The sequence below is a fragment of the Lepisma saccharinum genome, chromosome 25, assembly GCF_977018435.1.
Source record: "Lepisma saccharinum chromosome 25, izLepSacc3.1, whole genome shotgun sequence".
NCBI classification, from domain to species: Eukaryota; Metazoa; Arthropoda; class Insecta; order Zygentoma; family Lepismatidae; genus Lepisma; species Lepisma saccharinum.
In genome coordinates, this window is record NC_139253.1 from 12,392,131 (window position 1) to 12,412,748 (window position 20,618).

The 20,618-nt window shown below is 37.3% G+C and overlaps 1 protein-coding gene across 9 annotated transcripts in view; it reads right to left on the reverse strand.

Moving 5' to 3' along the window:
• The window catches only part of RhoGEF2 (Rho guanine nucleotide exchange factor 2), a 291,915-nt gene that overhangs the window by 219,814 nt on the left and 51,483 nt on the right, over window positions 1-20,618 (reverse strand). For all 9 annotated transcript variants that reach the window (XM_083111366.1, XM_083111359.1, XM_083111363.1 and 6 more), the window contains 5 exons: window positions 17,249-17,460; window positions 4,686-4,814; window positions 3,872-3,985; window positions 2,975-3,073; window positions 1,246-1,338 (listed from right to left, as the gene is read on the reverse strand). In XM_083111366.1, coding sequence (XP_082967492.1) covers window positions 1,246-1,338; window positions 2,975-3,073; window positions 3,872-3,985; window positions 4,686-4,814; window positions 17,249-17,460 — 647 coding nt within the window. The remainder of the gene's footprint in view (window positions 1-1,245; window positions 1,339-2,974; window positions 3,074-3,871; window positions 3,986-4,685; window positions 4,815-17,248; window positions 17,461-20,618) is intronic.

Below are 20,618 nucleotides of genomic sequence, written 5' to 3' on the forward strand. Positions count from 1 at the left end.
TTTCAAAATTATTATATCATCATCCCTACATACATCAATAACCTAAGAAAAAAATACTATTTCATCTTTTTGAGAGATTGAAGAGTTTATCATAATTCTTTTTAGGGATGGGTCGATATGAAATATTGGCCGATACCGATAAAGTACCGATATAAAATTTACCGATACTGATAACTAGGGATGTGACGAAGCTGAAAATTTACCAATGCCGATGTACTCACCGATAATTTTTGGAACCGATACCGATGCCAATATTTAACCGATTCCGATACATAAGATTATTAAACAGAAATGGGATGTTATTTTCAGCATGACATAAATTTGCTAAGTACATTTCTATTGCATATCATATGTATATACATATATATTCTCAAGAGTGCGAATGTACATTTGCATCTGCAAAATGTTATGTGAACCTTTAAGAAGAACATGGATTCTCAAGAGATTAAACATTAGTACACAAGCACTTCTTTGAAATGCAAAATGAATTCCTGTTCTGCCAGATTCAACTTCAGAAACACGAGATTTGGAAGCACTTCAGGGAGTAACCTACTTCTTTCTTCTCTTATCCCAAATCTGTTCAGCAACACTGAACACTCAATCACTGAATACTGATGCAGCAGGAATGCAATGCCGAAGTATTTTCTCAGGGCTTGCTTCAGGTTTGAATATTAATTTTTGAATTTCCAATACAACAGCAGATCCTGGTTCAGCAATGTACTGTTTTATTTCCGATTTATAGTTAGGTTGATCCTCTGAATGAGTTTGCAATAATTTTATTACAAAAACTCTACAATAATGACGAATGATAACCAAATTTTCAATAAATCTTACAAAACTAGAATATAAAACTTATTAGAAGGTAAAAACTCTAGTATAATCTGTACCGGTTTAAATATCGGATTTTTGCCGATTCCGATGCCGATGTGTCAATTTCGGCCGATTTTCATACATCTGTAATCGGCTTCGGCACATCCCTACCGATAACCGATATTTTACCGATCCAATATAAAATTAGAAATGGTCCTTGAAGAACTTGAAAGGTTCATTGACCTCCTTAATAAATGTGTGTTTTAAGATGACTGCAGTGAAAAAGATATTGCATATTTAGAATTTACGTTTTTTGAAAGTAGGGTATGGAGATGAAGAATACTGCCAAAAAAAAAAAAAAAAACAGATATGGGCAGAGCCTCTGTTTGATGAAGTAATGTTACATATGAAATATTCATGTTCAGAACATATTACCTTCCTGAGAATTTCCTCTTTGTCCGATTCATTTTGAAGTACTTCATCCACTTCCCTGGCCACATTTTCATCTACATTATTCAGTCTCAGTGGCTATAACAAAAAATAAACAAATAAATAAATGGATGTACAGAACAAAGATATGCTTTAGTCAAAATGTGATACTGGCAAGCCTATCTTGTTTATTTTTAAGAAATATTTTTCCAGAAACCTTACTGAGACACTCGTTTCAATTGCAAAAACTTTAAACAGTATTTTAAAAAGTAAAAACCTTGCATAAGTAATACATGTCTAAAAAATATATGTACATGACACATATTGCAAAGGAATGAATGCATCTATATGTTCACACAATACAGAACTTGAATTTTTTATTGGTTATTTTCAAATCCTGCCAAGAAACAGAAATACAAGGATTGAATAAAAAAAAATTGTTGCAATATATCTTCAGTTATCACATGACTTGAATGCCAAAACTGGAACTACCTATGTTCTTTACATATATTCTCCCATCATGCCTACAACCTTCAGTGTCACACTTCCAAGTGACATCAAACATGATGATTACCTGCAGTGACTGCCCTACAGTCCAGATATGCTCCGATCTGGTCACAAAGTCTATTTCACCTTCGGAATAGATCGTAATTGCAAGGGGCCCATGTTGAGGTGAAGCAGATTCTTGAAAGAGGTACCAGTGTGGCACCTTGCATTATCATGAAGTAAAATCAGAATTCCCACTCATTTCGCATAACCAAATTCCCAGGCTTTTTCCCACAACACTCTAGGAATAAAGTACTAATACAAAATAAATGTTATGCCTTCAACTTTGATTGTTAGGCAAGTGAATAATGTTAATTAAATATTTTTTACAAATAAATGTAAAGTAAAAAAAAATTAAATCACTGGTGTTCCTTGCTTGATGCAGTTGGAAGCTATTAATTCTGAAGCCCAGTGCCTTTATTGTTTGAGGCATCTCAGATGCAAGTGATGCTTTCATTGCAAACAATTTTATATGAAATATCTCCAAACAGAAACCAATAGGGAGGTAAAAGTGAATGTCAAAAGAACTAATAATGCAGGAAAATTAATAATCCAGGAACATTTTTTAATGTTTTGCTGCACTGGGACCAGAAAGGTACAAAATATAAAAGTTGGAAAATGTAAAATCTCATTACGTAAAATCAGGTTTCCACTGTATTTAATTTTCCAACTTTTCCAGGTTTTTGAATGATTTAAAAATAATCTCTTGATTTGGCCATCATTGTCTTTTCATGTCTAAGTTAAGTTCCTGGTTTGTGGGAACTCTTGAGAATATTCACCCTGAACAGTTACCCTGCCCTTACAGGACTTATGCCCATCAATACGGCAATGATGTATTGATACATGTTTCGCAACAGTACATGAAAATAATCATGTGTGTTGACTTAATACAATCTCATTTCTATGCATGGACGTTTCTCCACTTTGGTAACCATGTCTTTAGGGAGCTTGTGCAGTTTGAAGCGATGTTCACTTCCACATAATCACATATGACTGTCAACACTTTGTTCATTTTCACATCTGATAATCATCATTGGTTATTGAACTCCAAAAGCCACTGACATATATCACAAATGACTACAATGTTGCCACTATTTTTTACCCAATCCTTGTAGAGAAATACCTTTTTTGTGGCAATTGCATTGCATAACTTATTTTTTAAGAAAGGAAAACAAAACAGAAAACTTACAGCTCCAGGCACCAGAAAACTTGAATGGATCTCGTATGCCCATTTCTTCATTTCCTTTGCGTTGCCCTCCTTGTACAAGTCCGTCACCAAATAGAAAAGCTGCAATTAAAAGAGAATATCTTCAGTCACACAAAAATATTCTCACGAATATTCTACTTAATGTATGTACTCTGAATTAAGGTATTTCTAACACACATGCACTGAGCAAAAATGTCATCTATGAAAGCACCACTTTTTTGAGGGGAAAGGGAATGATATTTTCATTGCTACTGGCAAATATAAGTTGTATCCACATTGTAAAGTTGTACCCCACATTAAAAAATACTGATTTGAATTAAAGTACCATGCGAGGTGTACACAGTGACCAATGTTTTCTCAGAACCTGAATTTCTTGGGGAATAAAACAATTTTATAAAAAAAATTTACAGAAAATACTGCGAAGCAGAATCACTATTAAGTAGAAAATTACTTATCAGGGACAGTATTCTGATACAGAAAAATATGACTAATCAAAGGATCAAATATGATTTACTGAAGCAAGGTAATCCCAAATTAAGTAACAAATGTGACTTAGCAAAGGATCAACTACAATTTATTGAAGAAGATACAGATTACGGAGAGAAAAAAAAAACATGATCTATCAAAAATGATTAATCAAAACAGGAACCAAACTGAATCAAACCTAGCCTAACCTGATGATTAGGTAAAATGATGTTACTTGTACTCGTGAAAAGTAAAAATTATGACTTACTGAAGGCAGAAATATAATTTATGAAAGCAGGAAGATCCTTGATTAAGAAAAAAATATGACAAAAGAGAAAGTTTCCTGATAAGAAAATTGAAGGGAGACTATTCTTGATGAGTAAAAAGAAGAAAATATTATATACATATACTTACTAAACTTGATGGATCGCTGTTTGACAATACATAATTCATAAAAACTGCTAGATGTGCATTATGCTCCCAGAGTTTTGACAAGCTTTTAAAGGGACCAAAATCTTCTACATGTCCCTGTAAAAAAAATGTAAGAGTGGTATTAATTTCCACATTATTCACAACAAAAATGCACATGCAGATCAAAATATGATAAACATACAAACACATATAAAATCCTGGTTAAAAAACAAGAATTTTAGGTCTCGCAAAGTAATATTTAGTTAAAAGATGCAATTATTTTGTAAATTTATGCATATACAAGATGCACTTTTACGTACTCAGAATTGGATGAAAAAATGGGGTGTGGCTGATATTAAAGATCTATCATTTTTTTCTTCATTAACACTACATACCATGTAAAAACTACTGGTAGAATCGGTGTTTTAATTCAGATACCACTTGACTTGTCATTGTTCTTGTCACTCTCACTTGAGTCTTCACTGCAAAAGGATGCCCATGTTTCACTGAGCAGTGAGCAGTCAACACAAGGGAAGTCGGACACTGCTTCACTCTTGCATTGCGCTCGATACCACTCTATACGTGGGTTTGAACTCGGGACTCTACAACATTGCCGTATTTCTCAGTACTTCTATTCCATGGAAACTATTTTCTCTGAATAAAACTGTCTCAAAAATGGGACATTTATCAATATCAACACTGAATTCTCATTCTACATGCTCCATTTGAACCTGAAATGAAGTCAGTGTTTGTACAAAAAATAAAAAATGTTTTATTCTCAACAAATAGATGGCTCTGGTAACAAGTGTATGCTTACCTGTTCTTGGTCCGACATGTCGTCATCCTCCATTGACATGATGTCTTGCTGAACAACACCGTTGCCACTCACAAACGAATCAAAAATGCCTTGTAGTGGGGAAGTTTCAGGTGGAGTTCCAAACAAATTCTGCAATAAGTGTACATGTAATTGCAATTAATTATACACTGTATACGAGGAATCAAGATCATAGGATGTTTTATGTTTCAGAAACCAACGAAAATAGATCTACCATAATTTAACGAATTGCTGAAATTAGCATATGACTGTGACAAGTAGAAATCAGTATATGACTGTGAGAAGTATGTGAAAAAAATTAACAAAAGAAGTAGGGTGGTCTACTGTAGCATTGGCAAATCAGTGAGAGTAAAACTGCAATAATTGCAGATGGGTGTAATGATGGTACAAATTATTACAGGAACCCTTAGAGAACCCACGCTATTTTTCATGGTATAGCCTTCAATATGGAGACAGTTTTGATCATGAATTGAAAATATGTTCAGCTCCAACCATGAAGATTGAATGCATAATGTGGGAAAATGTAAAACTAGAGAACGTAAAATCAGGGTTTCACTGTACTTACTTTTGAGTTACTCTAGCATTTGCCACATCATGTGGCATCAAGGAATTAGAACCAAAACAGTCCTCATTTTAAACTTGTGAAGTTGGGTTAAAATAGAAGGTAAATCACAATACAAAGTACCCTGTTACTGCTTCCTACTCCCATCTCTGGCTGGTGGTAGGAGTATGGAGTAGGAAGCAGTGACAGGAGACACTGCATTGCCTTCTACCTTCTACAGAATGTTTCAAAAGTTAACCCAAACTTTGAAAATTTATATAATGAAAACCGAAAGAGATATTTACACTGGGTTTGCTGCATTACAAAGCCTCATCAATTCAGATATTTTTCAATGCTTAACATTATCAATTTATTCCATACAGAAAATTAAATAAATAAATAACTGGCAGAAGGCAGCGTTAAAATTTTTCCAGAAATGGACTCTTGAGTGAAAAAACTATATAAGAAATTATCGGAGAGTCATAATTAGATGTCTGATGACTGATGCTATGTAAATCTGTCATTTGTAACCAATAATGATCATGTGTAGCATTTGATGGATTTATGACTGGCAATTTTATGGGTTGAGTAAAAAAGTGCCATTTTTGGGACAAACACTAGCAGGTCGAAATTTTGTCACCATACGCAGGTAACATGTACCTAAGTATTGGCCACACATTTACATGAAAAATCAAATCGTGATTTTGTAACGAAATTGGACTCTTGAGAGAATCCTAGGTTACCCTGAATTTTCTTCGCTCACGCCTCACCACTAGTGTCTGGTTGATTCAGTTTGGCATATTTATTGGAGCAGCGCATGTACATTGTTGAAGAGTATTTTACTACTCATTCTTACACTCATGTACAAGAGGTTTTCAAAGAAAAATACCCTGCTTCTGCTGTACCTCTCAAAGCAACTGTTTTACGACTAGTGCGTCTATTTCGAGAAACTGGAAGTGTATGTGACAAAACACGAAGTGGTTGCCCACCAGTTTTAACCCCTGATGCAGTGGGGGATGTGCATATGCCTGGAACAATCTCCAACCAAAAACCTGAGGAAACTTGCTTCCCAAGTGGAGTGGTCACTTTCCAGTGCTCATAGAGCTGTGACAAAAAACCCACCCTAAACTAAAACTACACTTGCATGCAAAGAAATAGACCCACCTCACACTTTTGACATAAAATGTTTTTCAGAAAAAAAATAAGAAGAAAATAAGACAATAAAAGAAGTATGTTGTTTGAAAGATCATTTAATAACACTTAAAGTGAACCTAAATTTATTAACATTGCTTTATTCTGATAAGTGAAAATTTTCAAAATGTAATGCTTTGAAAAAAAAAAACACCATTTAAGAATCATAGAAAACTGAGAGTAGTATAGTTTGGCCGCTTGACCAACTTTAAGTGAGCCGCAGTGTTGCCAACCCACCCCAAGAAAATTTCACCATGTGATATTTTACAGGTGATGCTAACCTACAAATATAAGTTGGCAACACTGACTAGTTGCTTCACAAACCTTTTGTTTTTTAAAAATTTTGCCATATGATATTTCAGAGGCGAAGCTAACCTACAAATAGGAGTTGACAGCATAGCCTTCTAAGATGATAAGTATGCAGTAAGATGAAGAAGAGTTGGTGACGCTAACTGGCAATAGTGGTGGTGGTGCAGTGTTAATGCTTCCCCCCTTTCTCCCCCCTCCTCCTGTTTTTTTTCTAGCATACTGATCTATTGCATGCTAACCAAACCTCTTAAGCAATATTGGGAGGCAGACTCTTGTAACGCCACGGATCTTCCACATGTACGTATGTATGTATGTAATGCGATTTGGGGGGGGGGGGGCAAATTTTGAACTTACGGCTGGAAATGTTTCTATAACATGTTATTTTGTTCGAAACAAATTCATAGATATTGTTAATAAAGAAAAATAAATATTAATATTTTGCTATTAATTGTAAATATATACTTATTGTATTGTAGCAATTAGTTTCTGGTATCGAAAAGCGACTGTGCTCTCTCTCTGTTATCGTATTTGAAAATTATTTTTCTGTGGACATCTAGAAACTACAATTTCGTCATTCTGTGTGCTAACAATGTTGACCGAATAACAGATTGAACAATAGGTAGGCCTTGGACGGAGGAAGTTTATTTCCTGGGGTTTTTCAGTAGTTGAACAATGGAATTCCTCACTGACGTATACAATTTGTTTGTTCATGTTTCAATACAGGTAGGTTACAGCAGTTTTTTTTACATCAGCCTTGGCAACTGTTGACCTCACTAAAAACGGATAAAACTAAAAGCTCTAGTGTGGAAAAGTTCTGTTTCATTTTGAACGTCGGTGAAGAACATTTCAGCAGGATTTCCAAAAGTGAGTAACTTTGTTTCTTAGCTTGCATGGGTTGGCTTTGATTCATAAATATGGCGTTGGTTTTGTGAGTCGATTCTGAAAAACCAAACAGACGTAAGGGATTGTGGATGGGAGGTAACTTCCTGAAAAACCAAACAGCCCTTATGTATTGTGGAAGAAAATATACTCACAAAAACATACAAAAAGAGAGAATATAGAAGGTGTTTCATGTCTCTCTCTGCTTTATATATATATTTGGAGCATGCTGAAAATTTAATATAACTATTTTTTAAGAATTTGTGAGCAAAATGTTAATCGTGAATTCTTAAAAAAAACTAGTTGTATATTGCTTTTTCAGTATGTGGGTAGATGGAATATTTTTCTCTTCTGTGTGCCGTTGTTGGTAGGAAATATGTGTGCGGGGCATATTTCAAAAATAATAATAAAAGGTCGAAAATATGTTAAATTGTTAGAGAAAGGCAAGAAAATGGAGGGTGTAATCGAAGAGTTGCGTGTGTTTGATATCTAGTGGAAGTACATAGTGATTCGAATCTTATTATTTAAAATATTTAGTTTTTATGCATGCTTATTAATATTAAACTTAAAATTAAATAAAATCCCCTAATTAATGGCAACTATATCCAATTATGCTTATGGTCACAGCGAGCATTCGCAAAAAATGGCTTGAAATTTTGTTTTTTGCTACGTAAACAAAATGGCCGACTCGCAATGACTGTGCCAAATATGAACAGGCTATATAGATTGAGAGCGAGAGATGGATATAAAAAGTAAATTAAAATTTAATTTCATGATTGCAACACGGAACTTAAATATACATACATATAAATTAAATATTTGGTGCTGATCACATCACACATTGCCCACATTGCCAACTATGTATTGGACTTCCCATATGCACAGATATGAATTTTTTTATTTGTGTTGTAGTGCAAATATGTTGTCTGGCTCGGGACCTGGACCTACAGTCTAAAATATTATGGTATTATTCCTGCAATTATTTGCAATCTTGGCCAGAGAGAAGAAGAAAAGTGATATATTTTTTTTTAATATCGAGCGTAGCTTCTCATTTATATTTAAATTTATACATGTGCGCATGCGCTCAGGGGTGAATTTTATTTTTTGTTCGGGTGGGTTGTAAGGTGAGTGAATATGTAGGAAAAACAATAGTATACACATAAACCAAAATCACATGGTTCTAGGTCCCATAGGAGCCAAGAAAATCAATGTCTTGGAAAACGTCTTAAGACAAATATCTTAATCTTTAAGAAAGTTGACTTCCGGTTTGTCAAGATGTTACTTCCGGTCTGTCAAGAAAATTTTCTTAAGACAAATATCTTAAGACGTTTTCCAAGACATTGATTTTCTTGGCTCCTAATTGAGCTAGCATGATGATTTTAGGTTTGTTGGATAGGATTCGACGAGAACTATTGGACTAGCAAATAAAATCGATTCTACCCCCTCAAGTTTCGGAAATACAGACAATTTTTTATTTTTTGAGAAACTTAATTTGCTGGCTTAGTTTTTACCCTAATTCGAAAATTTTAATAGCATTCGATAAGAAATTAGAAGTACTCTACAACCTATTGGAGGGATGATGACTAGTGCTTGCTGTTTCAGAGGTATTTTGGATTAAAAATTCAAGATGTAATTTCTAAGATGTTTTGTAATTCATAAACTATGGGTTGTAGGAAAACGATTCTTGTTTTATCTGCTATTGCTCGACGAATAGTATAAACATAAATAATGCTTATGGTTTGATTTCAAAAATGGCGACCGAAAATAACTCTGTTTTCTGAAATTATGATTTATACTTCATACGCCAAGAGGACTGAGGGTTAGAAAAAGATTGTTTGGTAGAAAAACTTAAATAGAATTATGTACACATATTTTTTGTGTTTTCTATAGTTTCTAAAGTTCAAAATTTGGCCCCCTTCCCCACCCAAATCGCATTACATACATACATACATGTGGAGGACCCGTGGCGTTACAAGAGTCTGCCTCCCAATATTGCTTAAGAGGTTTGGTTACCATGCAATAGATCAGTATGCTAGAAAAAAATAGAGGGGGGAGGGGAGAAAGGGGGGAAAGGGGGGGAAGCATTAACACTGCACCACCACCACTATTGCCAGTTAGCATCACCAACTCTTCTTCATCTTACTGCATACTTATCATCTTAGAAGGCTACGCTGTCAACTCCTATTTGTAGGTTAGCTTCGCCTCTGAAATATCATATGGCAAAATTTTTAAAAAACAAAAGGTTTGTGAAGCAACTAGTCAGTGTTGCCAACTCATATTTGTAGGTTAGCATCGCCTGTAAAATATCACATGGTGAAATTTTCTTGGGGTGGGTTGGCAACACTGCAGCTCACTTAAAGTTGGTCAAGCGGCCAAACTATACTACTACTGAGTTTTCAAGAACTTAATCAATAACGTATGGTAACAATTGATAATGATAAAATGTGATTTTCGTTTATTATTCTTAGCTTTGCTTCTAATTACAGTTTGATCAAGAGAAACTAATATCTAGTATTACTATAATTTTAATTTATGAAAGAAAACAATAACAGGTTATTTATCCATACTTTTAATTACGGAAGAAATCTAAGAAATAACTTCACAGAAATTTAAAGGTTCACACTGATTCGCTGGTGGTTCTTGGTTTACATGAGTAACCCCAATACAGGAGTTGACACCAGTACTTTAGATAATCTTGGTAAAAGAAATATAAGATAAAAATCACTCTCTCATATATTTATAAAAACAACAAAATTAACATTTTTACTTACAATTACCTTGATGGCTTTTAGAAAGAATTAGCGCTTTTCAAACTTTAGTGGGATTTTTCATCAAACAGTCAAGCTTGTGGGTATTATAACACGAGAGCTCTCGACACTAGGGGACACTTCAATAAAATCCTAGTTGTTCAGTCTTCTTTTCCAGACGATCCTCGGTGTCCTGTCGCTGGAGAAATTCCCTCTCTGCAACCTCGGTTTCACGATCGACCATGGGGTGCTTCGCTGCGACTGACGATTTCAGCCTCCGCGGACAGTCAAGAATATCAATCTGGGTTTGCACTGGCTGAGCCGATTCCATAATTATTACTATGATGATTCAGAGAACACAGGTTCCATCCACACTGTTAAGTCTTTGCGAACTCACTTTACAAGAGTCCAATGAAGTTTTCTCACTTCCGCTGACCACTCACAAACGACCAAAAATGTCCACAAGCAGTTACTTGCGCGACTACCTATTCGTCAAAATCTCCACACAAACTCCTGCATGTAAACTTATGCAGCCAACACACGAAGTAACGAGGCCTTAACACTCAAACAAACACTGCTGCAACAACTACGCACCGAAATTCAAGAGTGCTTATTTTCCTTTGTCTTTGGGAAAGTCTATTCTCTCAAAAAGGGGTGTTTCTATTCCTTTTGCTTATTTCTTCCTGGAAGGTTTTGTAAACAATCTGTTACGAATTGTTAATTTCTAATAACTTGTGTGGCCTCCCCTTGCTCTTATAACAGCCCACATACGATTAGGCATAGACTGAATCAAATTTAATATTCTTCCCTGTGGGATATTAAGCCACTCGTCTTCTACCACAACATGATGAAGTTCCGGGATCAAAGTAGGGGCAGGAACTCTGGCTCGAACTCTTTTTTTTTTTTGGCTCGTCCCACAAATATTCAATGGGGTTTAGGTTGGGACTGCATACTGGCCACTCCATAACTCGAAAACCAACCTCTGCAATGTACTCACGAAAGATATTTGCCGTGTGGGGCTTTGCATTGTCGTGCATAAAAGTAAAATTTTCTCCGATAAAACTAACATCAGGCACAACATGTTCTCCCAGAATCTCCCAGAATCTCTTCAACGTATCGATGGGCTGTCAAACCCCTTCTCTGCCGACCATGGCCCTCCCTAGCGATCACAACAATATCAGTTCGTGCTTCCATAGAAACTGCACCCCAGAATATGCATGAACCACCATTATAACTGGTTCACTCTTCAATGCAGCATTCAGCAAATCTCTTGTTGGGTTGCCAGTAAACTCTTTTTTCTCCTGTCGTTGCCATAGAGACAAATCCTGGTCTCATCGGATAATAGAACAGACCTCCATTGCGCCAATGGCCAGTTCTGATGATATTGTGCGAACCGAAGGAGAGCTCGACGATGAGCCGGAGTTAGTTTTGAACCAGTTGCAGCTTTTCGAAGGGTCAGGTTCCCTTCCTGTAGCCTACGTCTTATTGTCCACTGACTAATAACTACACCTCTAACCTCACGTAGCTGTTGTTGCACTTGAACTGCATTAAATCGATGGTTTCTTAGCATTGTTGACACAATAAAGCGGTCATGTCTTACAGTTGTAGAACGCCTTCTCCCTGTTCCTGGCCGCCAGCGAAAGGAATCAGTCTCATCATAACCTTGGCATACCCTTCGAACTGCTGTCGTGCCACATCTCTCTGACTAAGCCCACTTTGGATTAAAGCAACCGCTTGTGCAGCTAATTCCAATGTTGTGTGCATTTTACAAAACAACACAAATAAACTTATGCACAAAATAACACACTGATAAAATTCTGATAGCAAATAATGTAAAAGTTGATGTAGAAAGTTCTCAAAAAATCAATTCTGACAGCGATTTTTTTTACCTGTCAGAATACGTATACCGTATTTACGCGTGTATAATGCGCGTGCGTGTATAATACGCACCCTCGTTTTTGATGGGGAAAAGCAACAAAAAAAATATCTCTTATATAATGCGCAGTACAATTCAGGTTCCAGAAATGACTTTCTTAGCGTCGGACTAACATTTACGTATTTCATTTAAAATTGATCAGTAGATCATAAAAACGATCTTTTCCTTGCTTTCGTAGCTGATGCATTCACCACGCGACCTTGAACTTCCAGATGTTGGGCTTTTCATAGGAGAGGAGGGAGCAAAGTTATCAACCACCCGTTCAAGGTCGCAGTGCGTGATGCTTATAATAGATGGATGACATCAAGGCAGCATGAACTCGCATTAAGCGGGAGGGTGAAACCTATGGGTGAAACGTGCGTCGCTGCCGATTGTTTTTGAATGGGTTCGTGAGGCATAGAACTCCATCTCCCTTGAAATGATGATCAAAAGTTTTGAGGTAACGGGAATATCGAACAAGATGGATGGAAGTGAGGACATTTCAGACTTCTTGTATTAGTAACTGGGAGTGAATGACGAAATTAAGTGTAAACGTTATTTATTTATTTACGTGAGTCAAGCCGCAATAGCGCAGTAAATATACAGTAATTATTTCTATTTGGTAAGTGTTGACGTAATTATTTTACCTTCATATTTGTTACAGTCAACTCTCGATACAACGACCTTTCATACTTCCCAGGAAAAAGGTAGTTATTTCAAAGGGGTTGTTATTGGAATTTGCACCAAAAACGATTATTTGGAGATAATCGGGCAGAATGAATGTTGGATTTAATACGGATCTACTAGAGCATTGTCTGTTACAAGATGAACTGGTAAGATACGATATCTCGGAAGATCTCACCTTTCTAGGCACAAAAAAAAAGGGCTGTAAATTTCGTTTTGGTTCGGCTGTGTAAAATACGTCGTAAAAATGTCACGTTTTCCTTCCTTCGACCAACTTCTAATTCACCCCCTCCCCCATTCCAGGGAGCAGTCCTTCCTCTTCCTCGACTTGCATTGTAAGCCAGCGTGAAAAAGGAAACGGGCAACTTGCGATCTATTTGCACCCAATGCGTATTCTAAGACACATTGAACAGTGTCGCACTCGATAATCATTTTGGTTTGGAATTAGATTTCACTAAAGTGAAACTGTATATTTAGTCCCGATTAGCCCAAAAGCATAAAATTAACTCAAAACAAGCTTTATGAAACCTGCGCATTTTCAGATATCAAAATGGGAGATCTTTATTTACTCTCACGTTAATCGACGATAATCGGTGTCAGCTTATACATTGAGCATTTTTTTTTAAAAATCGTTCGCAGCTTACACATTGAGGTTCTGAAGATAAAGGTGCAGAACACGAAGTTGTTTTAACTCTTCTTTTTCTTTCTGAAGATCGAATTTCGTTATCGTCAAATCAAAACAGCTTTGCGAGATACAAAACAATGACTTGCCTTCGCGCTGGATGAGTCATTGCTGTTATCCACAAGCGACAACTTCGCAGACGCTAGACAAAACACCGGCGCCAGTTGCAGCGTAAAAACAAGGCGACCAGCTGGAAGTTCGAACAACAAGTGGTCAGGGAAAATCCTCCGTATTTCAAAGATAATGCAACTGTCGAAGGCTGAACTTTTATCAGCTGTGTGAAGAAGAAAGAATAAACCCTTTCTTTATATTTTACCTTGCAACAGACAATAATACGGGCAATATTTCAATACAATAGCATTAAAAAAAGAAAAAAATAAGACCTGAATTCTGCAATTATTACATTGCCGTGCAGACCAGTGGCGGAGAAAGCTGGGTAGGGGGTCATTTTTTTATACTTGTCCTATGGTTTTTGTTCGTTTTCAAGAATGCATCCAGAACTGGTTGACCATTTTAGAAGTCAAAGGAAAGAAAGAGCGGTCCACTTCCACCCTTGCCTGTAATCAGCCTGTGTGCACACACGAGCAAGAAGACAATCGGCATTGCCCCCCCCCCCCCCCTTTAACGTTTGCTGAGAAGAAAAGAGGGAGAAGTCACTCTGCCAACGGAACACTTTTGGCAAATATTAGGACATCGGCACAGTCATGAAAATGTAGAAAGTGGTAAACGGGAGTTATGATGCAAGTAAGATCGAAGTGAACTTTTGCGGAAACCTGGATGAACATGCATTAAGAGTGTTGACGATCTTTAGGTGGCCTATGTGGCTTTGATTATCTATAACAGTTTCACTTCTTTATGAAGTGTTACAGGGAACAAAGAATATGTTTTGAATGAAAGCGATTACCGGAAGTTGTACGCTACAAAGTCGATTTAAAATAGCATCCAAGCATATTCGATCTCTTCTCATGTATCCAAGAGCAAACGAAATCACAATGGCAAAACAAGCCTGGCATGTTGGCTAGCAGCCGTCGGCTGCGGGTAACATTGGTACGCTTGGGGGAGGGGAGGGCAGAGGTCAAGTGCTATTGGATATAACTGAAGCGTGGTCTGGTGTTTATTTTTAGATCAGACCCACTTGCGAGCGGTAGATTGCTTCTGAAGGGAATGAGTGCAAAAAACGTATTTTTCGCCCGATCTCTGTTCATGACCATGTCTAAGGCGAAAACAATTTTTGTGGAAGTTATTTCTCCCGCGAAAAATACCGCTTGATACGTCTCCAGTGTGACGGGAGGTGCGTGCTTGAATGCCGCCAGAACGGGTGCTGCTTTTCTCGATGTTGCAAAACTTTCCATTACTAAGTGACAACTCATGGAAAACGGCCATTTCGCATTAAAAAGTTATTTTTTTAAAATTATTATTGCTAAAGAAAGGCAATCTGTAGATATATACATGTTATACGGAGTGACATAGTGAAAAAAAAATGCGTGATTTAATTTTAGCTGTCCGAATTATTCCGTGCATAATACGCACCACAGTTTTGAAAGGCAAAAATTTTGGAAAAAAGTGCGCATTATACACGCGTAAATACGGTATATTACTGAACTTTATCTACATATAAGTAGGATTAGATGCTTCCATTTGGATAGGCGAATGCAGAGTTCACTAGCGCCTCCAAACGGTTGGAAGAAAAAGTAAACATTTTATGTGTCTCCAAACAGCTGGAAGGAAAAGTAAGAACAAATAAACATTTTATGTCAAAAGTGTGAGGTGGGTCTATTTCTTTGCACGCAAGTGTATATCATGTTCACGCTGTTCAATAACTTAAACACCTTGATAAGAATAAACGCTTGAAGTACTGCAGGTGGTTTCGATTTCTCATCAAAGAAAATGGCATCCGAATTCATGACTCCATGTTTTTCACTGATGAAGCTCGGTTCCATTTGAATAGTGACATAAACAGCCAAAAACAGCAGAATATGGTCTTCTAAAAATCATCATGAATTCCACAAGGAACCGCTCCATCCACAGATACTACGAGTATGGTGTACTGTATCTCAACAATGTATTGTGGGTCCCATTCTCTTTGAGTGCAGCGAAAGTGGATGGTGTTGTACACCGAAGATATCATCCATCACTCAATTTATTTCCCTGCTTCCAGAGGATGAACGTGATTGCTGGTTTCAGCAAGATGGTGCTACCTGCCATACCTCCAACGAAACTATGGCATTTTTGCACGAGTTTTTTCATGAAAGGATTATTTTTAAAAAATGATTGACAACAATCAACAATATTAAACACCAACAAATGATCCCACAAAAGAGTTGGTATTTACTGTTGAAGATCAATACTCAGATGTTTTCAGCAAATTAACAATGTTTATAAAATATTGTAATTGCTTTTATTTGGATAAATGATAGCATAAATTTATTAACCCAGTGATAGCCTACATGATTATTTTAGTGATTTAGCTTAATGTTCAAATTGTAATAATAATAAAAAAGTAGACATGAGGATTAAAAGAAACACAAAGCCTTAATGAAAAATCGGGATGTGTAGTAGCCACATTTATGACTCACCCTTACCATTTCGTAACAAGCTTCCGTCAGCTGTGTTGGAATGGAACAGTTCCGAGGTGCGTAGAAATTTACACTTAGAAGTAAAATTTCAGCGCAAAATTAAGATTTTGATTTTTTACGTAAATGTATGGACAATACTTAAGCACATGTTGCATGCATCTGGTGACAAAATTTGACCTGCTAGTATTGCCAGCTAGGGAGATGTGTTACAAAAAAAGCACTTTTTTACTCAACCCATAAAATCGTCAGTCATAAAACCAACAAATGCTGCACACGATCATTATTAGATGCAAATGACAGATTGACATGGCATCAGTCATCAGATGTCTGATTATGACTCGCCGATAATTTCTTACATAGTTCTCTCACTCAAAAGTGCATTTCTGGAAAAATATTAATGCTAGCTTCTGCCAGTTATTTATTTATTTAATTTTCTGTATGTAGTAAACTTATAATGTTAGGCATTGAAAAATATCTCAACGAAGGAGGTTGTATATTGCAACAAACCCAGTGTAAATATCTCTTACGGTTTTCGTGATATAAATTTTCGAAGTTTGGGTTGCACAACTTTTGAAAAACACTATACTTTAACCCTATTTAACCCAACTTACATTCACATGTTTAAACTTGGACTGTTCTCGTCCTAGCTCCTCAAAAGTCCCTTGATGGGCAGAAGCTTGAGTAACTCAAAAGTAAGCACATGCCGAAACTGGACTTCAGTTACTTAGTGAAATGATGGAATGTTGTGTAAGTTATGCCACATCTTGTTTTATTCAAAATAAATGAGGCTATAACGGCATGTTCCTGCAGGGCCCTATGTTTGAACATGTAGAACAAGAAGAAACTATGAGAAAATTACATTTTTACAAAAAAATGTTAAGTTTAAAGGTTAACACATACAGAATCCCTTAGTATAAAGTTGACTGAGATGGGATGTTTCCTTTTAAAGGTAAAATATTCGAGCCAACACAGAAAAAGCAGTTTCAAGCAAAACAAACTTTTAAGTATATGGAACACAAACCTCCTCCTGGTTTGGCGTTTCCTCCTCGCATTTGGTTGGTGTGTTTTCTCCCCCTTCAACCGATGAGCTGCTTCCCCCATAGGGTGGAGGAGGAGTTCCTGGAGGGGTTATCCTTGGCGAGCAGTCAAGGTCCCAGCTTCCAAAAGCTTTGGGTTTTTTGGCACTTATGCTCAGATCATATAACGAGTCTGAGGCACTTAATCTTTTAGAACCTACAAGAGAAAAACGATGATATGCATACTGGTTAAAACAAAGTAAAAATGAAAAAAATATGAGAACTAATTTCAAATAAGGAAAAGGCAATTCTGAAGAAATGCGGAAATAAGCAGCACTTTTAATAAGGACATTTCAATTAATACCAACTGGTAACAGAACATTGTGTCAATGTGGAACAACACAGTGATAGTTATTATCAATGTTTGGGAGTAAGAAGTTACTTTGGTTACTTTTTCAAGTAACTTCTAATTAAATTAAAGAGTTATACTCTATGCTGGAAATCTCTGGAGCAAGGATGTGCATAAATGCTTTGGGTGGAGTGGGTGGAGCGAAGCAATACACGATGCTGCAAAGACTAGGAACTGCCCTCACGCTTGGTCATTAGTGGAGTCATCTTCAGTCATTACTTGCGCAGATACTTGCTTTCATTTGCTTGCTCGAGGGATTTCCGAGACAGAGTATAGTATTACGGTTACTTTTCTTTGTCTTCTAGTTTTCTAATGGAAGGAAATTTTCTACAGCCAGATTCTTGCATTATCTTGAATGAAATGCTCATCTGAAAGATTAGACGATCATTATCTTTAAAATTTCAAGCAGAATGTTCGACTATTATCACCTTGAATTTATACCCTTCGTCAAACTTCCTGCGCATGACACATTATTGACTCAACAGGAAATAGCAAAATTATGGTTCTTCAAAAGAAGTAAAAGGTTAATCTTCATTTTTTAAGTACATGGATTTACTTCGAGAATTCTTTTGGCTCTATATTTTTATAGTAAAAATAGGGTAGGTTCATTATAATTTAATGAAAATTACTATCAATTTTTTTGTGGTCACCAGTGAAATTAAAAAATAACCTTCTTGCACGAAACACACACGTTAAATCTTATGTAGAATAAAGTATCTTAATTACACGGGTCGTTCAAGGTTGACCGGGACTTTTATTTCTGCAGAGGAAATAGGTAGCAGAAGAAACACCAAACTATGTCAGTTTTTCAAAGTATTCTCCGTGCACGCCGAGGCACCGTTGCCATCGTTCTGGCAGCTCCCGAATTCCTTTGGCGTAGAAAGAACTTGGTTGTTGTCGTAGCCACTGGAGGATATCGCTCCGCAGTGCTTCGTCTGTCGTGAATTTCTTCCCTCCCAGATGGTCTTTAAGGGGTGCAAACAAATGATAATCTCTGGGGGCTAAATCCGGACTGTAGGGGGGATGGGGCAGAACTTCCCAGCGCATGTCGGCCAGAGTTGTTGTTGTCACATTGGCCGTGTGAGGGCGGGCATTGTCATGGAGAAGAATGACATTTCCAGACAACATCCCAGGTCTTTTCTTGCGAATGGACTTTCGTACAGCACCAATCAACAATGTGGAGTAATTCTGGGCATTAATCGTGCCCCTTTCTCCAGAAAATCCACATGGATAACGCCCTTCATGTCCCAGAAGACACTTGCCATGATCTTTCCAGCGGACGGCTGCGTTTTGCTTTTCTTGAGGAGCGGCGAACCTTTATGCCGCCACTCCATGCTGCGTCTTTTGGTCTCTGGGGTTGAATTGTGCAACCATGTTTCATCACACGTGATGATGGATTGCAACAATTCATCACCTTCTGCTCGGAACCGATTCAGAAGCTGTTCACAGACCGTCCTGCGTGTCCACTTCTGATCGAATGTCAGCTGGCGGGGAACCCACCTCCCACAGATTTTGCGGAAGCGTAAGTGGTCATGAATGATTGTCTCAACACTCCCGACACTGATATTCACCTCGGCAGCAATATCCCGCACTGTTACTCGCCGGTGCTCAAGAATCATTTGCTCAACACGTGCGATATTCACTGGTGTGACTGCAGTAGGGCAAATGTGTCCATTTGTCACCAGCTCCCGTCCACCGCGAAACTGCTCACACCATTCATATACTCTTGTCCGCGACATCGTTTGTTCACCATACTGTGCTTGCAATCCTCTGAAAATCTCAGCTGGTTTCACTTTCTCCTTCACGAGAAATTTGATTACACACCGCTGCTCCACAGCCACATACACACTGCTTGCCGCCATGTTCGATGCAACTGCTGCGCATGGCGAAATACGTCATGCCGGGCGCTAGTTACTCGCGAAGGAATACATTACGTCACCCGCACGTTTCATCATGATCCGGCTATTCATCGATTTTTTACGTACGAAAATCCCGGTCAACCTTGAACGACCCTTGTACTTTGCAGAAAGAACTGTTACTCTTAAAAAGTGACTTTCCTGAAAAAATCGATAGGTCAACGGAGGCTCCAGCATGTGCAATACCTGCGGATAGGGAGGATATACTGTTCAACCAGTTCCTGCACCACTTTCTACAACTCTTCCTGATAATAATAGAGTTTTTCCAAACACTGATTAATATTCTCAGACTTTTGCAGATCAGTAGGAACTCTGCTTACAGCAAACTTCAAACCACCATCCTCAGTATACGGAAGGGAAAAGTGAGTAGAAAATAAATTACTCACATCACTTCGTGAAAATAAACGTACTAAGACTTGACATGGTTGGTCTGATTTGGAAAATTTTCAGACTGAAGCAACACGCAACAGGCAACATATTGCTTGCTCACAAACCATCAGTTATCGATCCCACCTTCGTAACCAGCCTCCATGATTGCACAGTGGTAGTGTCGTTGTCTTGTAATCAAGGGGTCCAAGGTTCGATACCCAGTGGAAGCACATAGTGGTTTGGATCCAACTTTAAACTGTGGGTCCAGCCCAAATTAGCCTTTCTGTGCATAAACAGGGTGGCTACTCACCAGGAATTCCTTGAATTCTGGGAATTGTGTGTGAATTTTTGACTCTGGGAATTCTGCGTAAATTTTTCTCCGTAGACGTGAAAAATTGCAACTTTTATTTATCCAAATCTCATTGAATTTCCATATTTATAAATGCTCTCAGACAAGTTTCTCACAGTTTAGGCATTATTTTTATCGAGGAAGGAAGAGAAAACTGTGTGGAAAAATAAAACAGAATTCTTTACTTTGTTAGTGTCCTTTGCAGAACAATCTATCTGACAGATGAAAGATTATTACAAGATAATCTTGAAGTTGATTAGGTAAATTTGAGCTTAAAATTATTATACAATTAACTAATTTTCGTAGATTAGCATATCCCGTAACATTTGTGA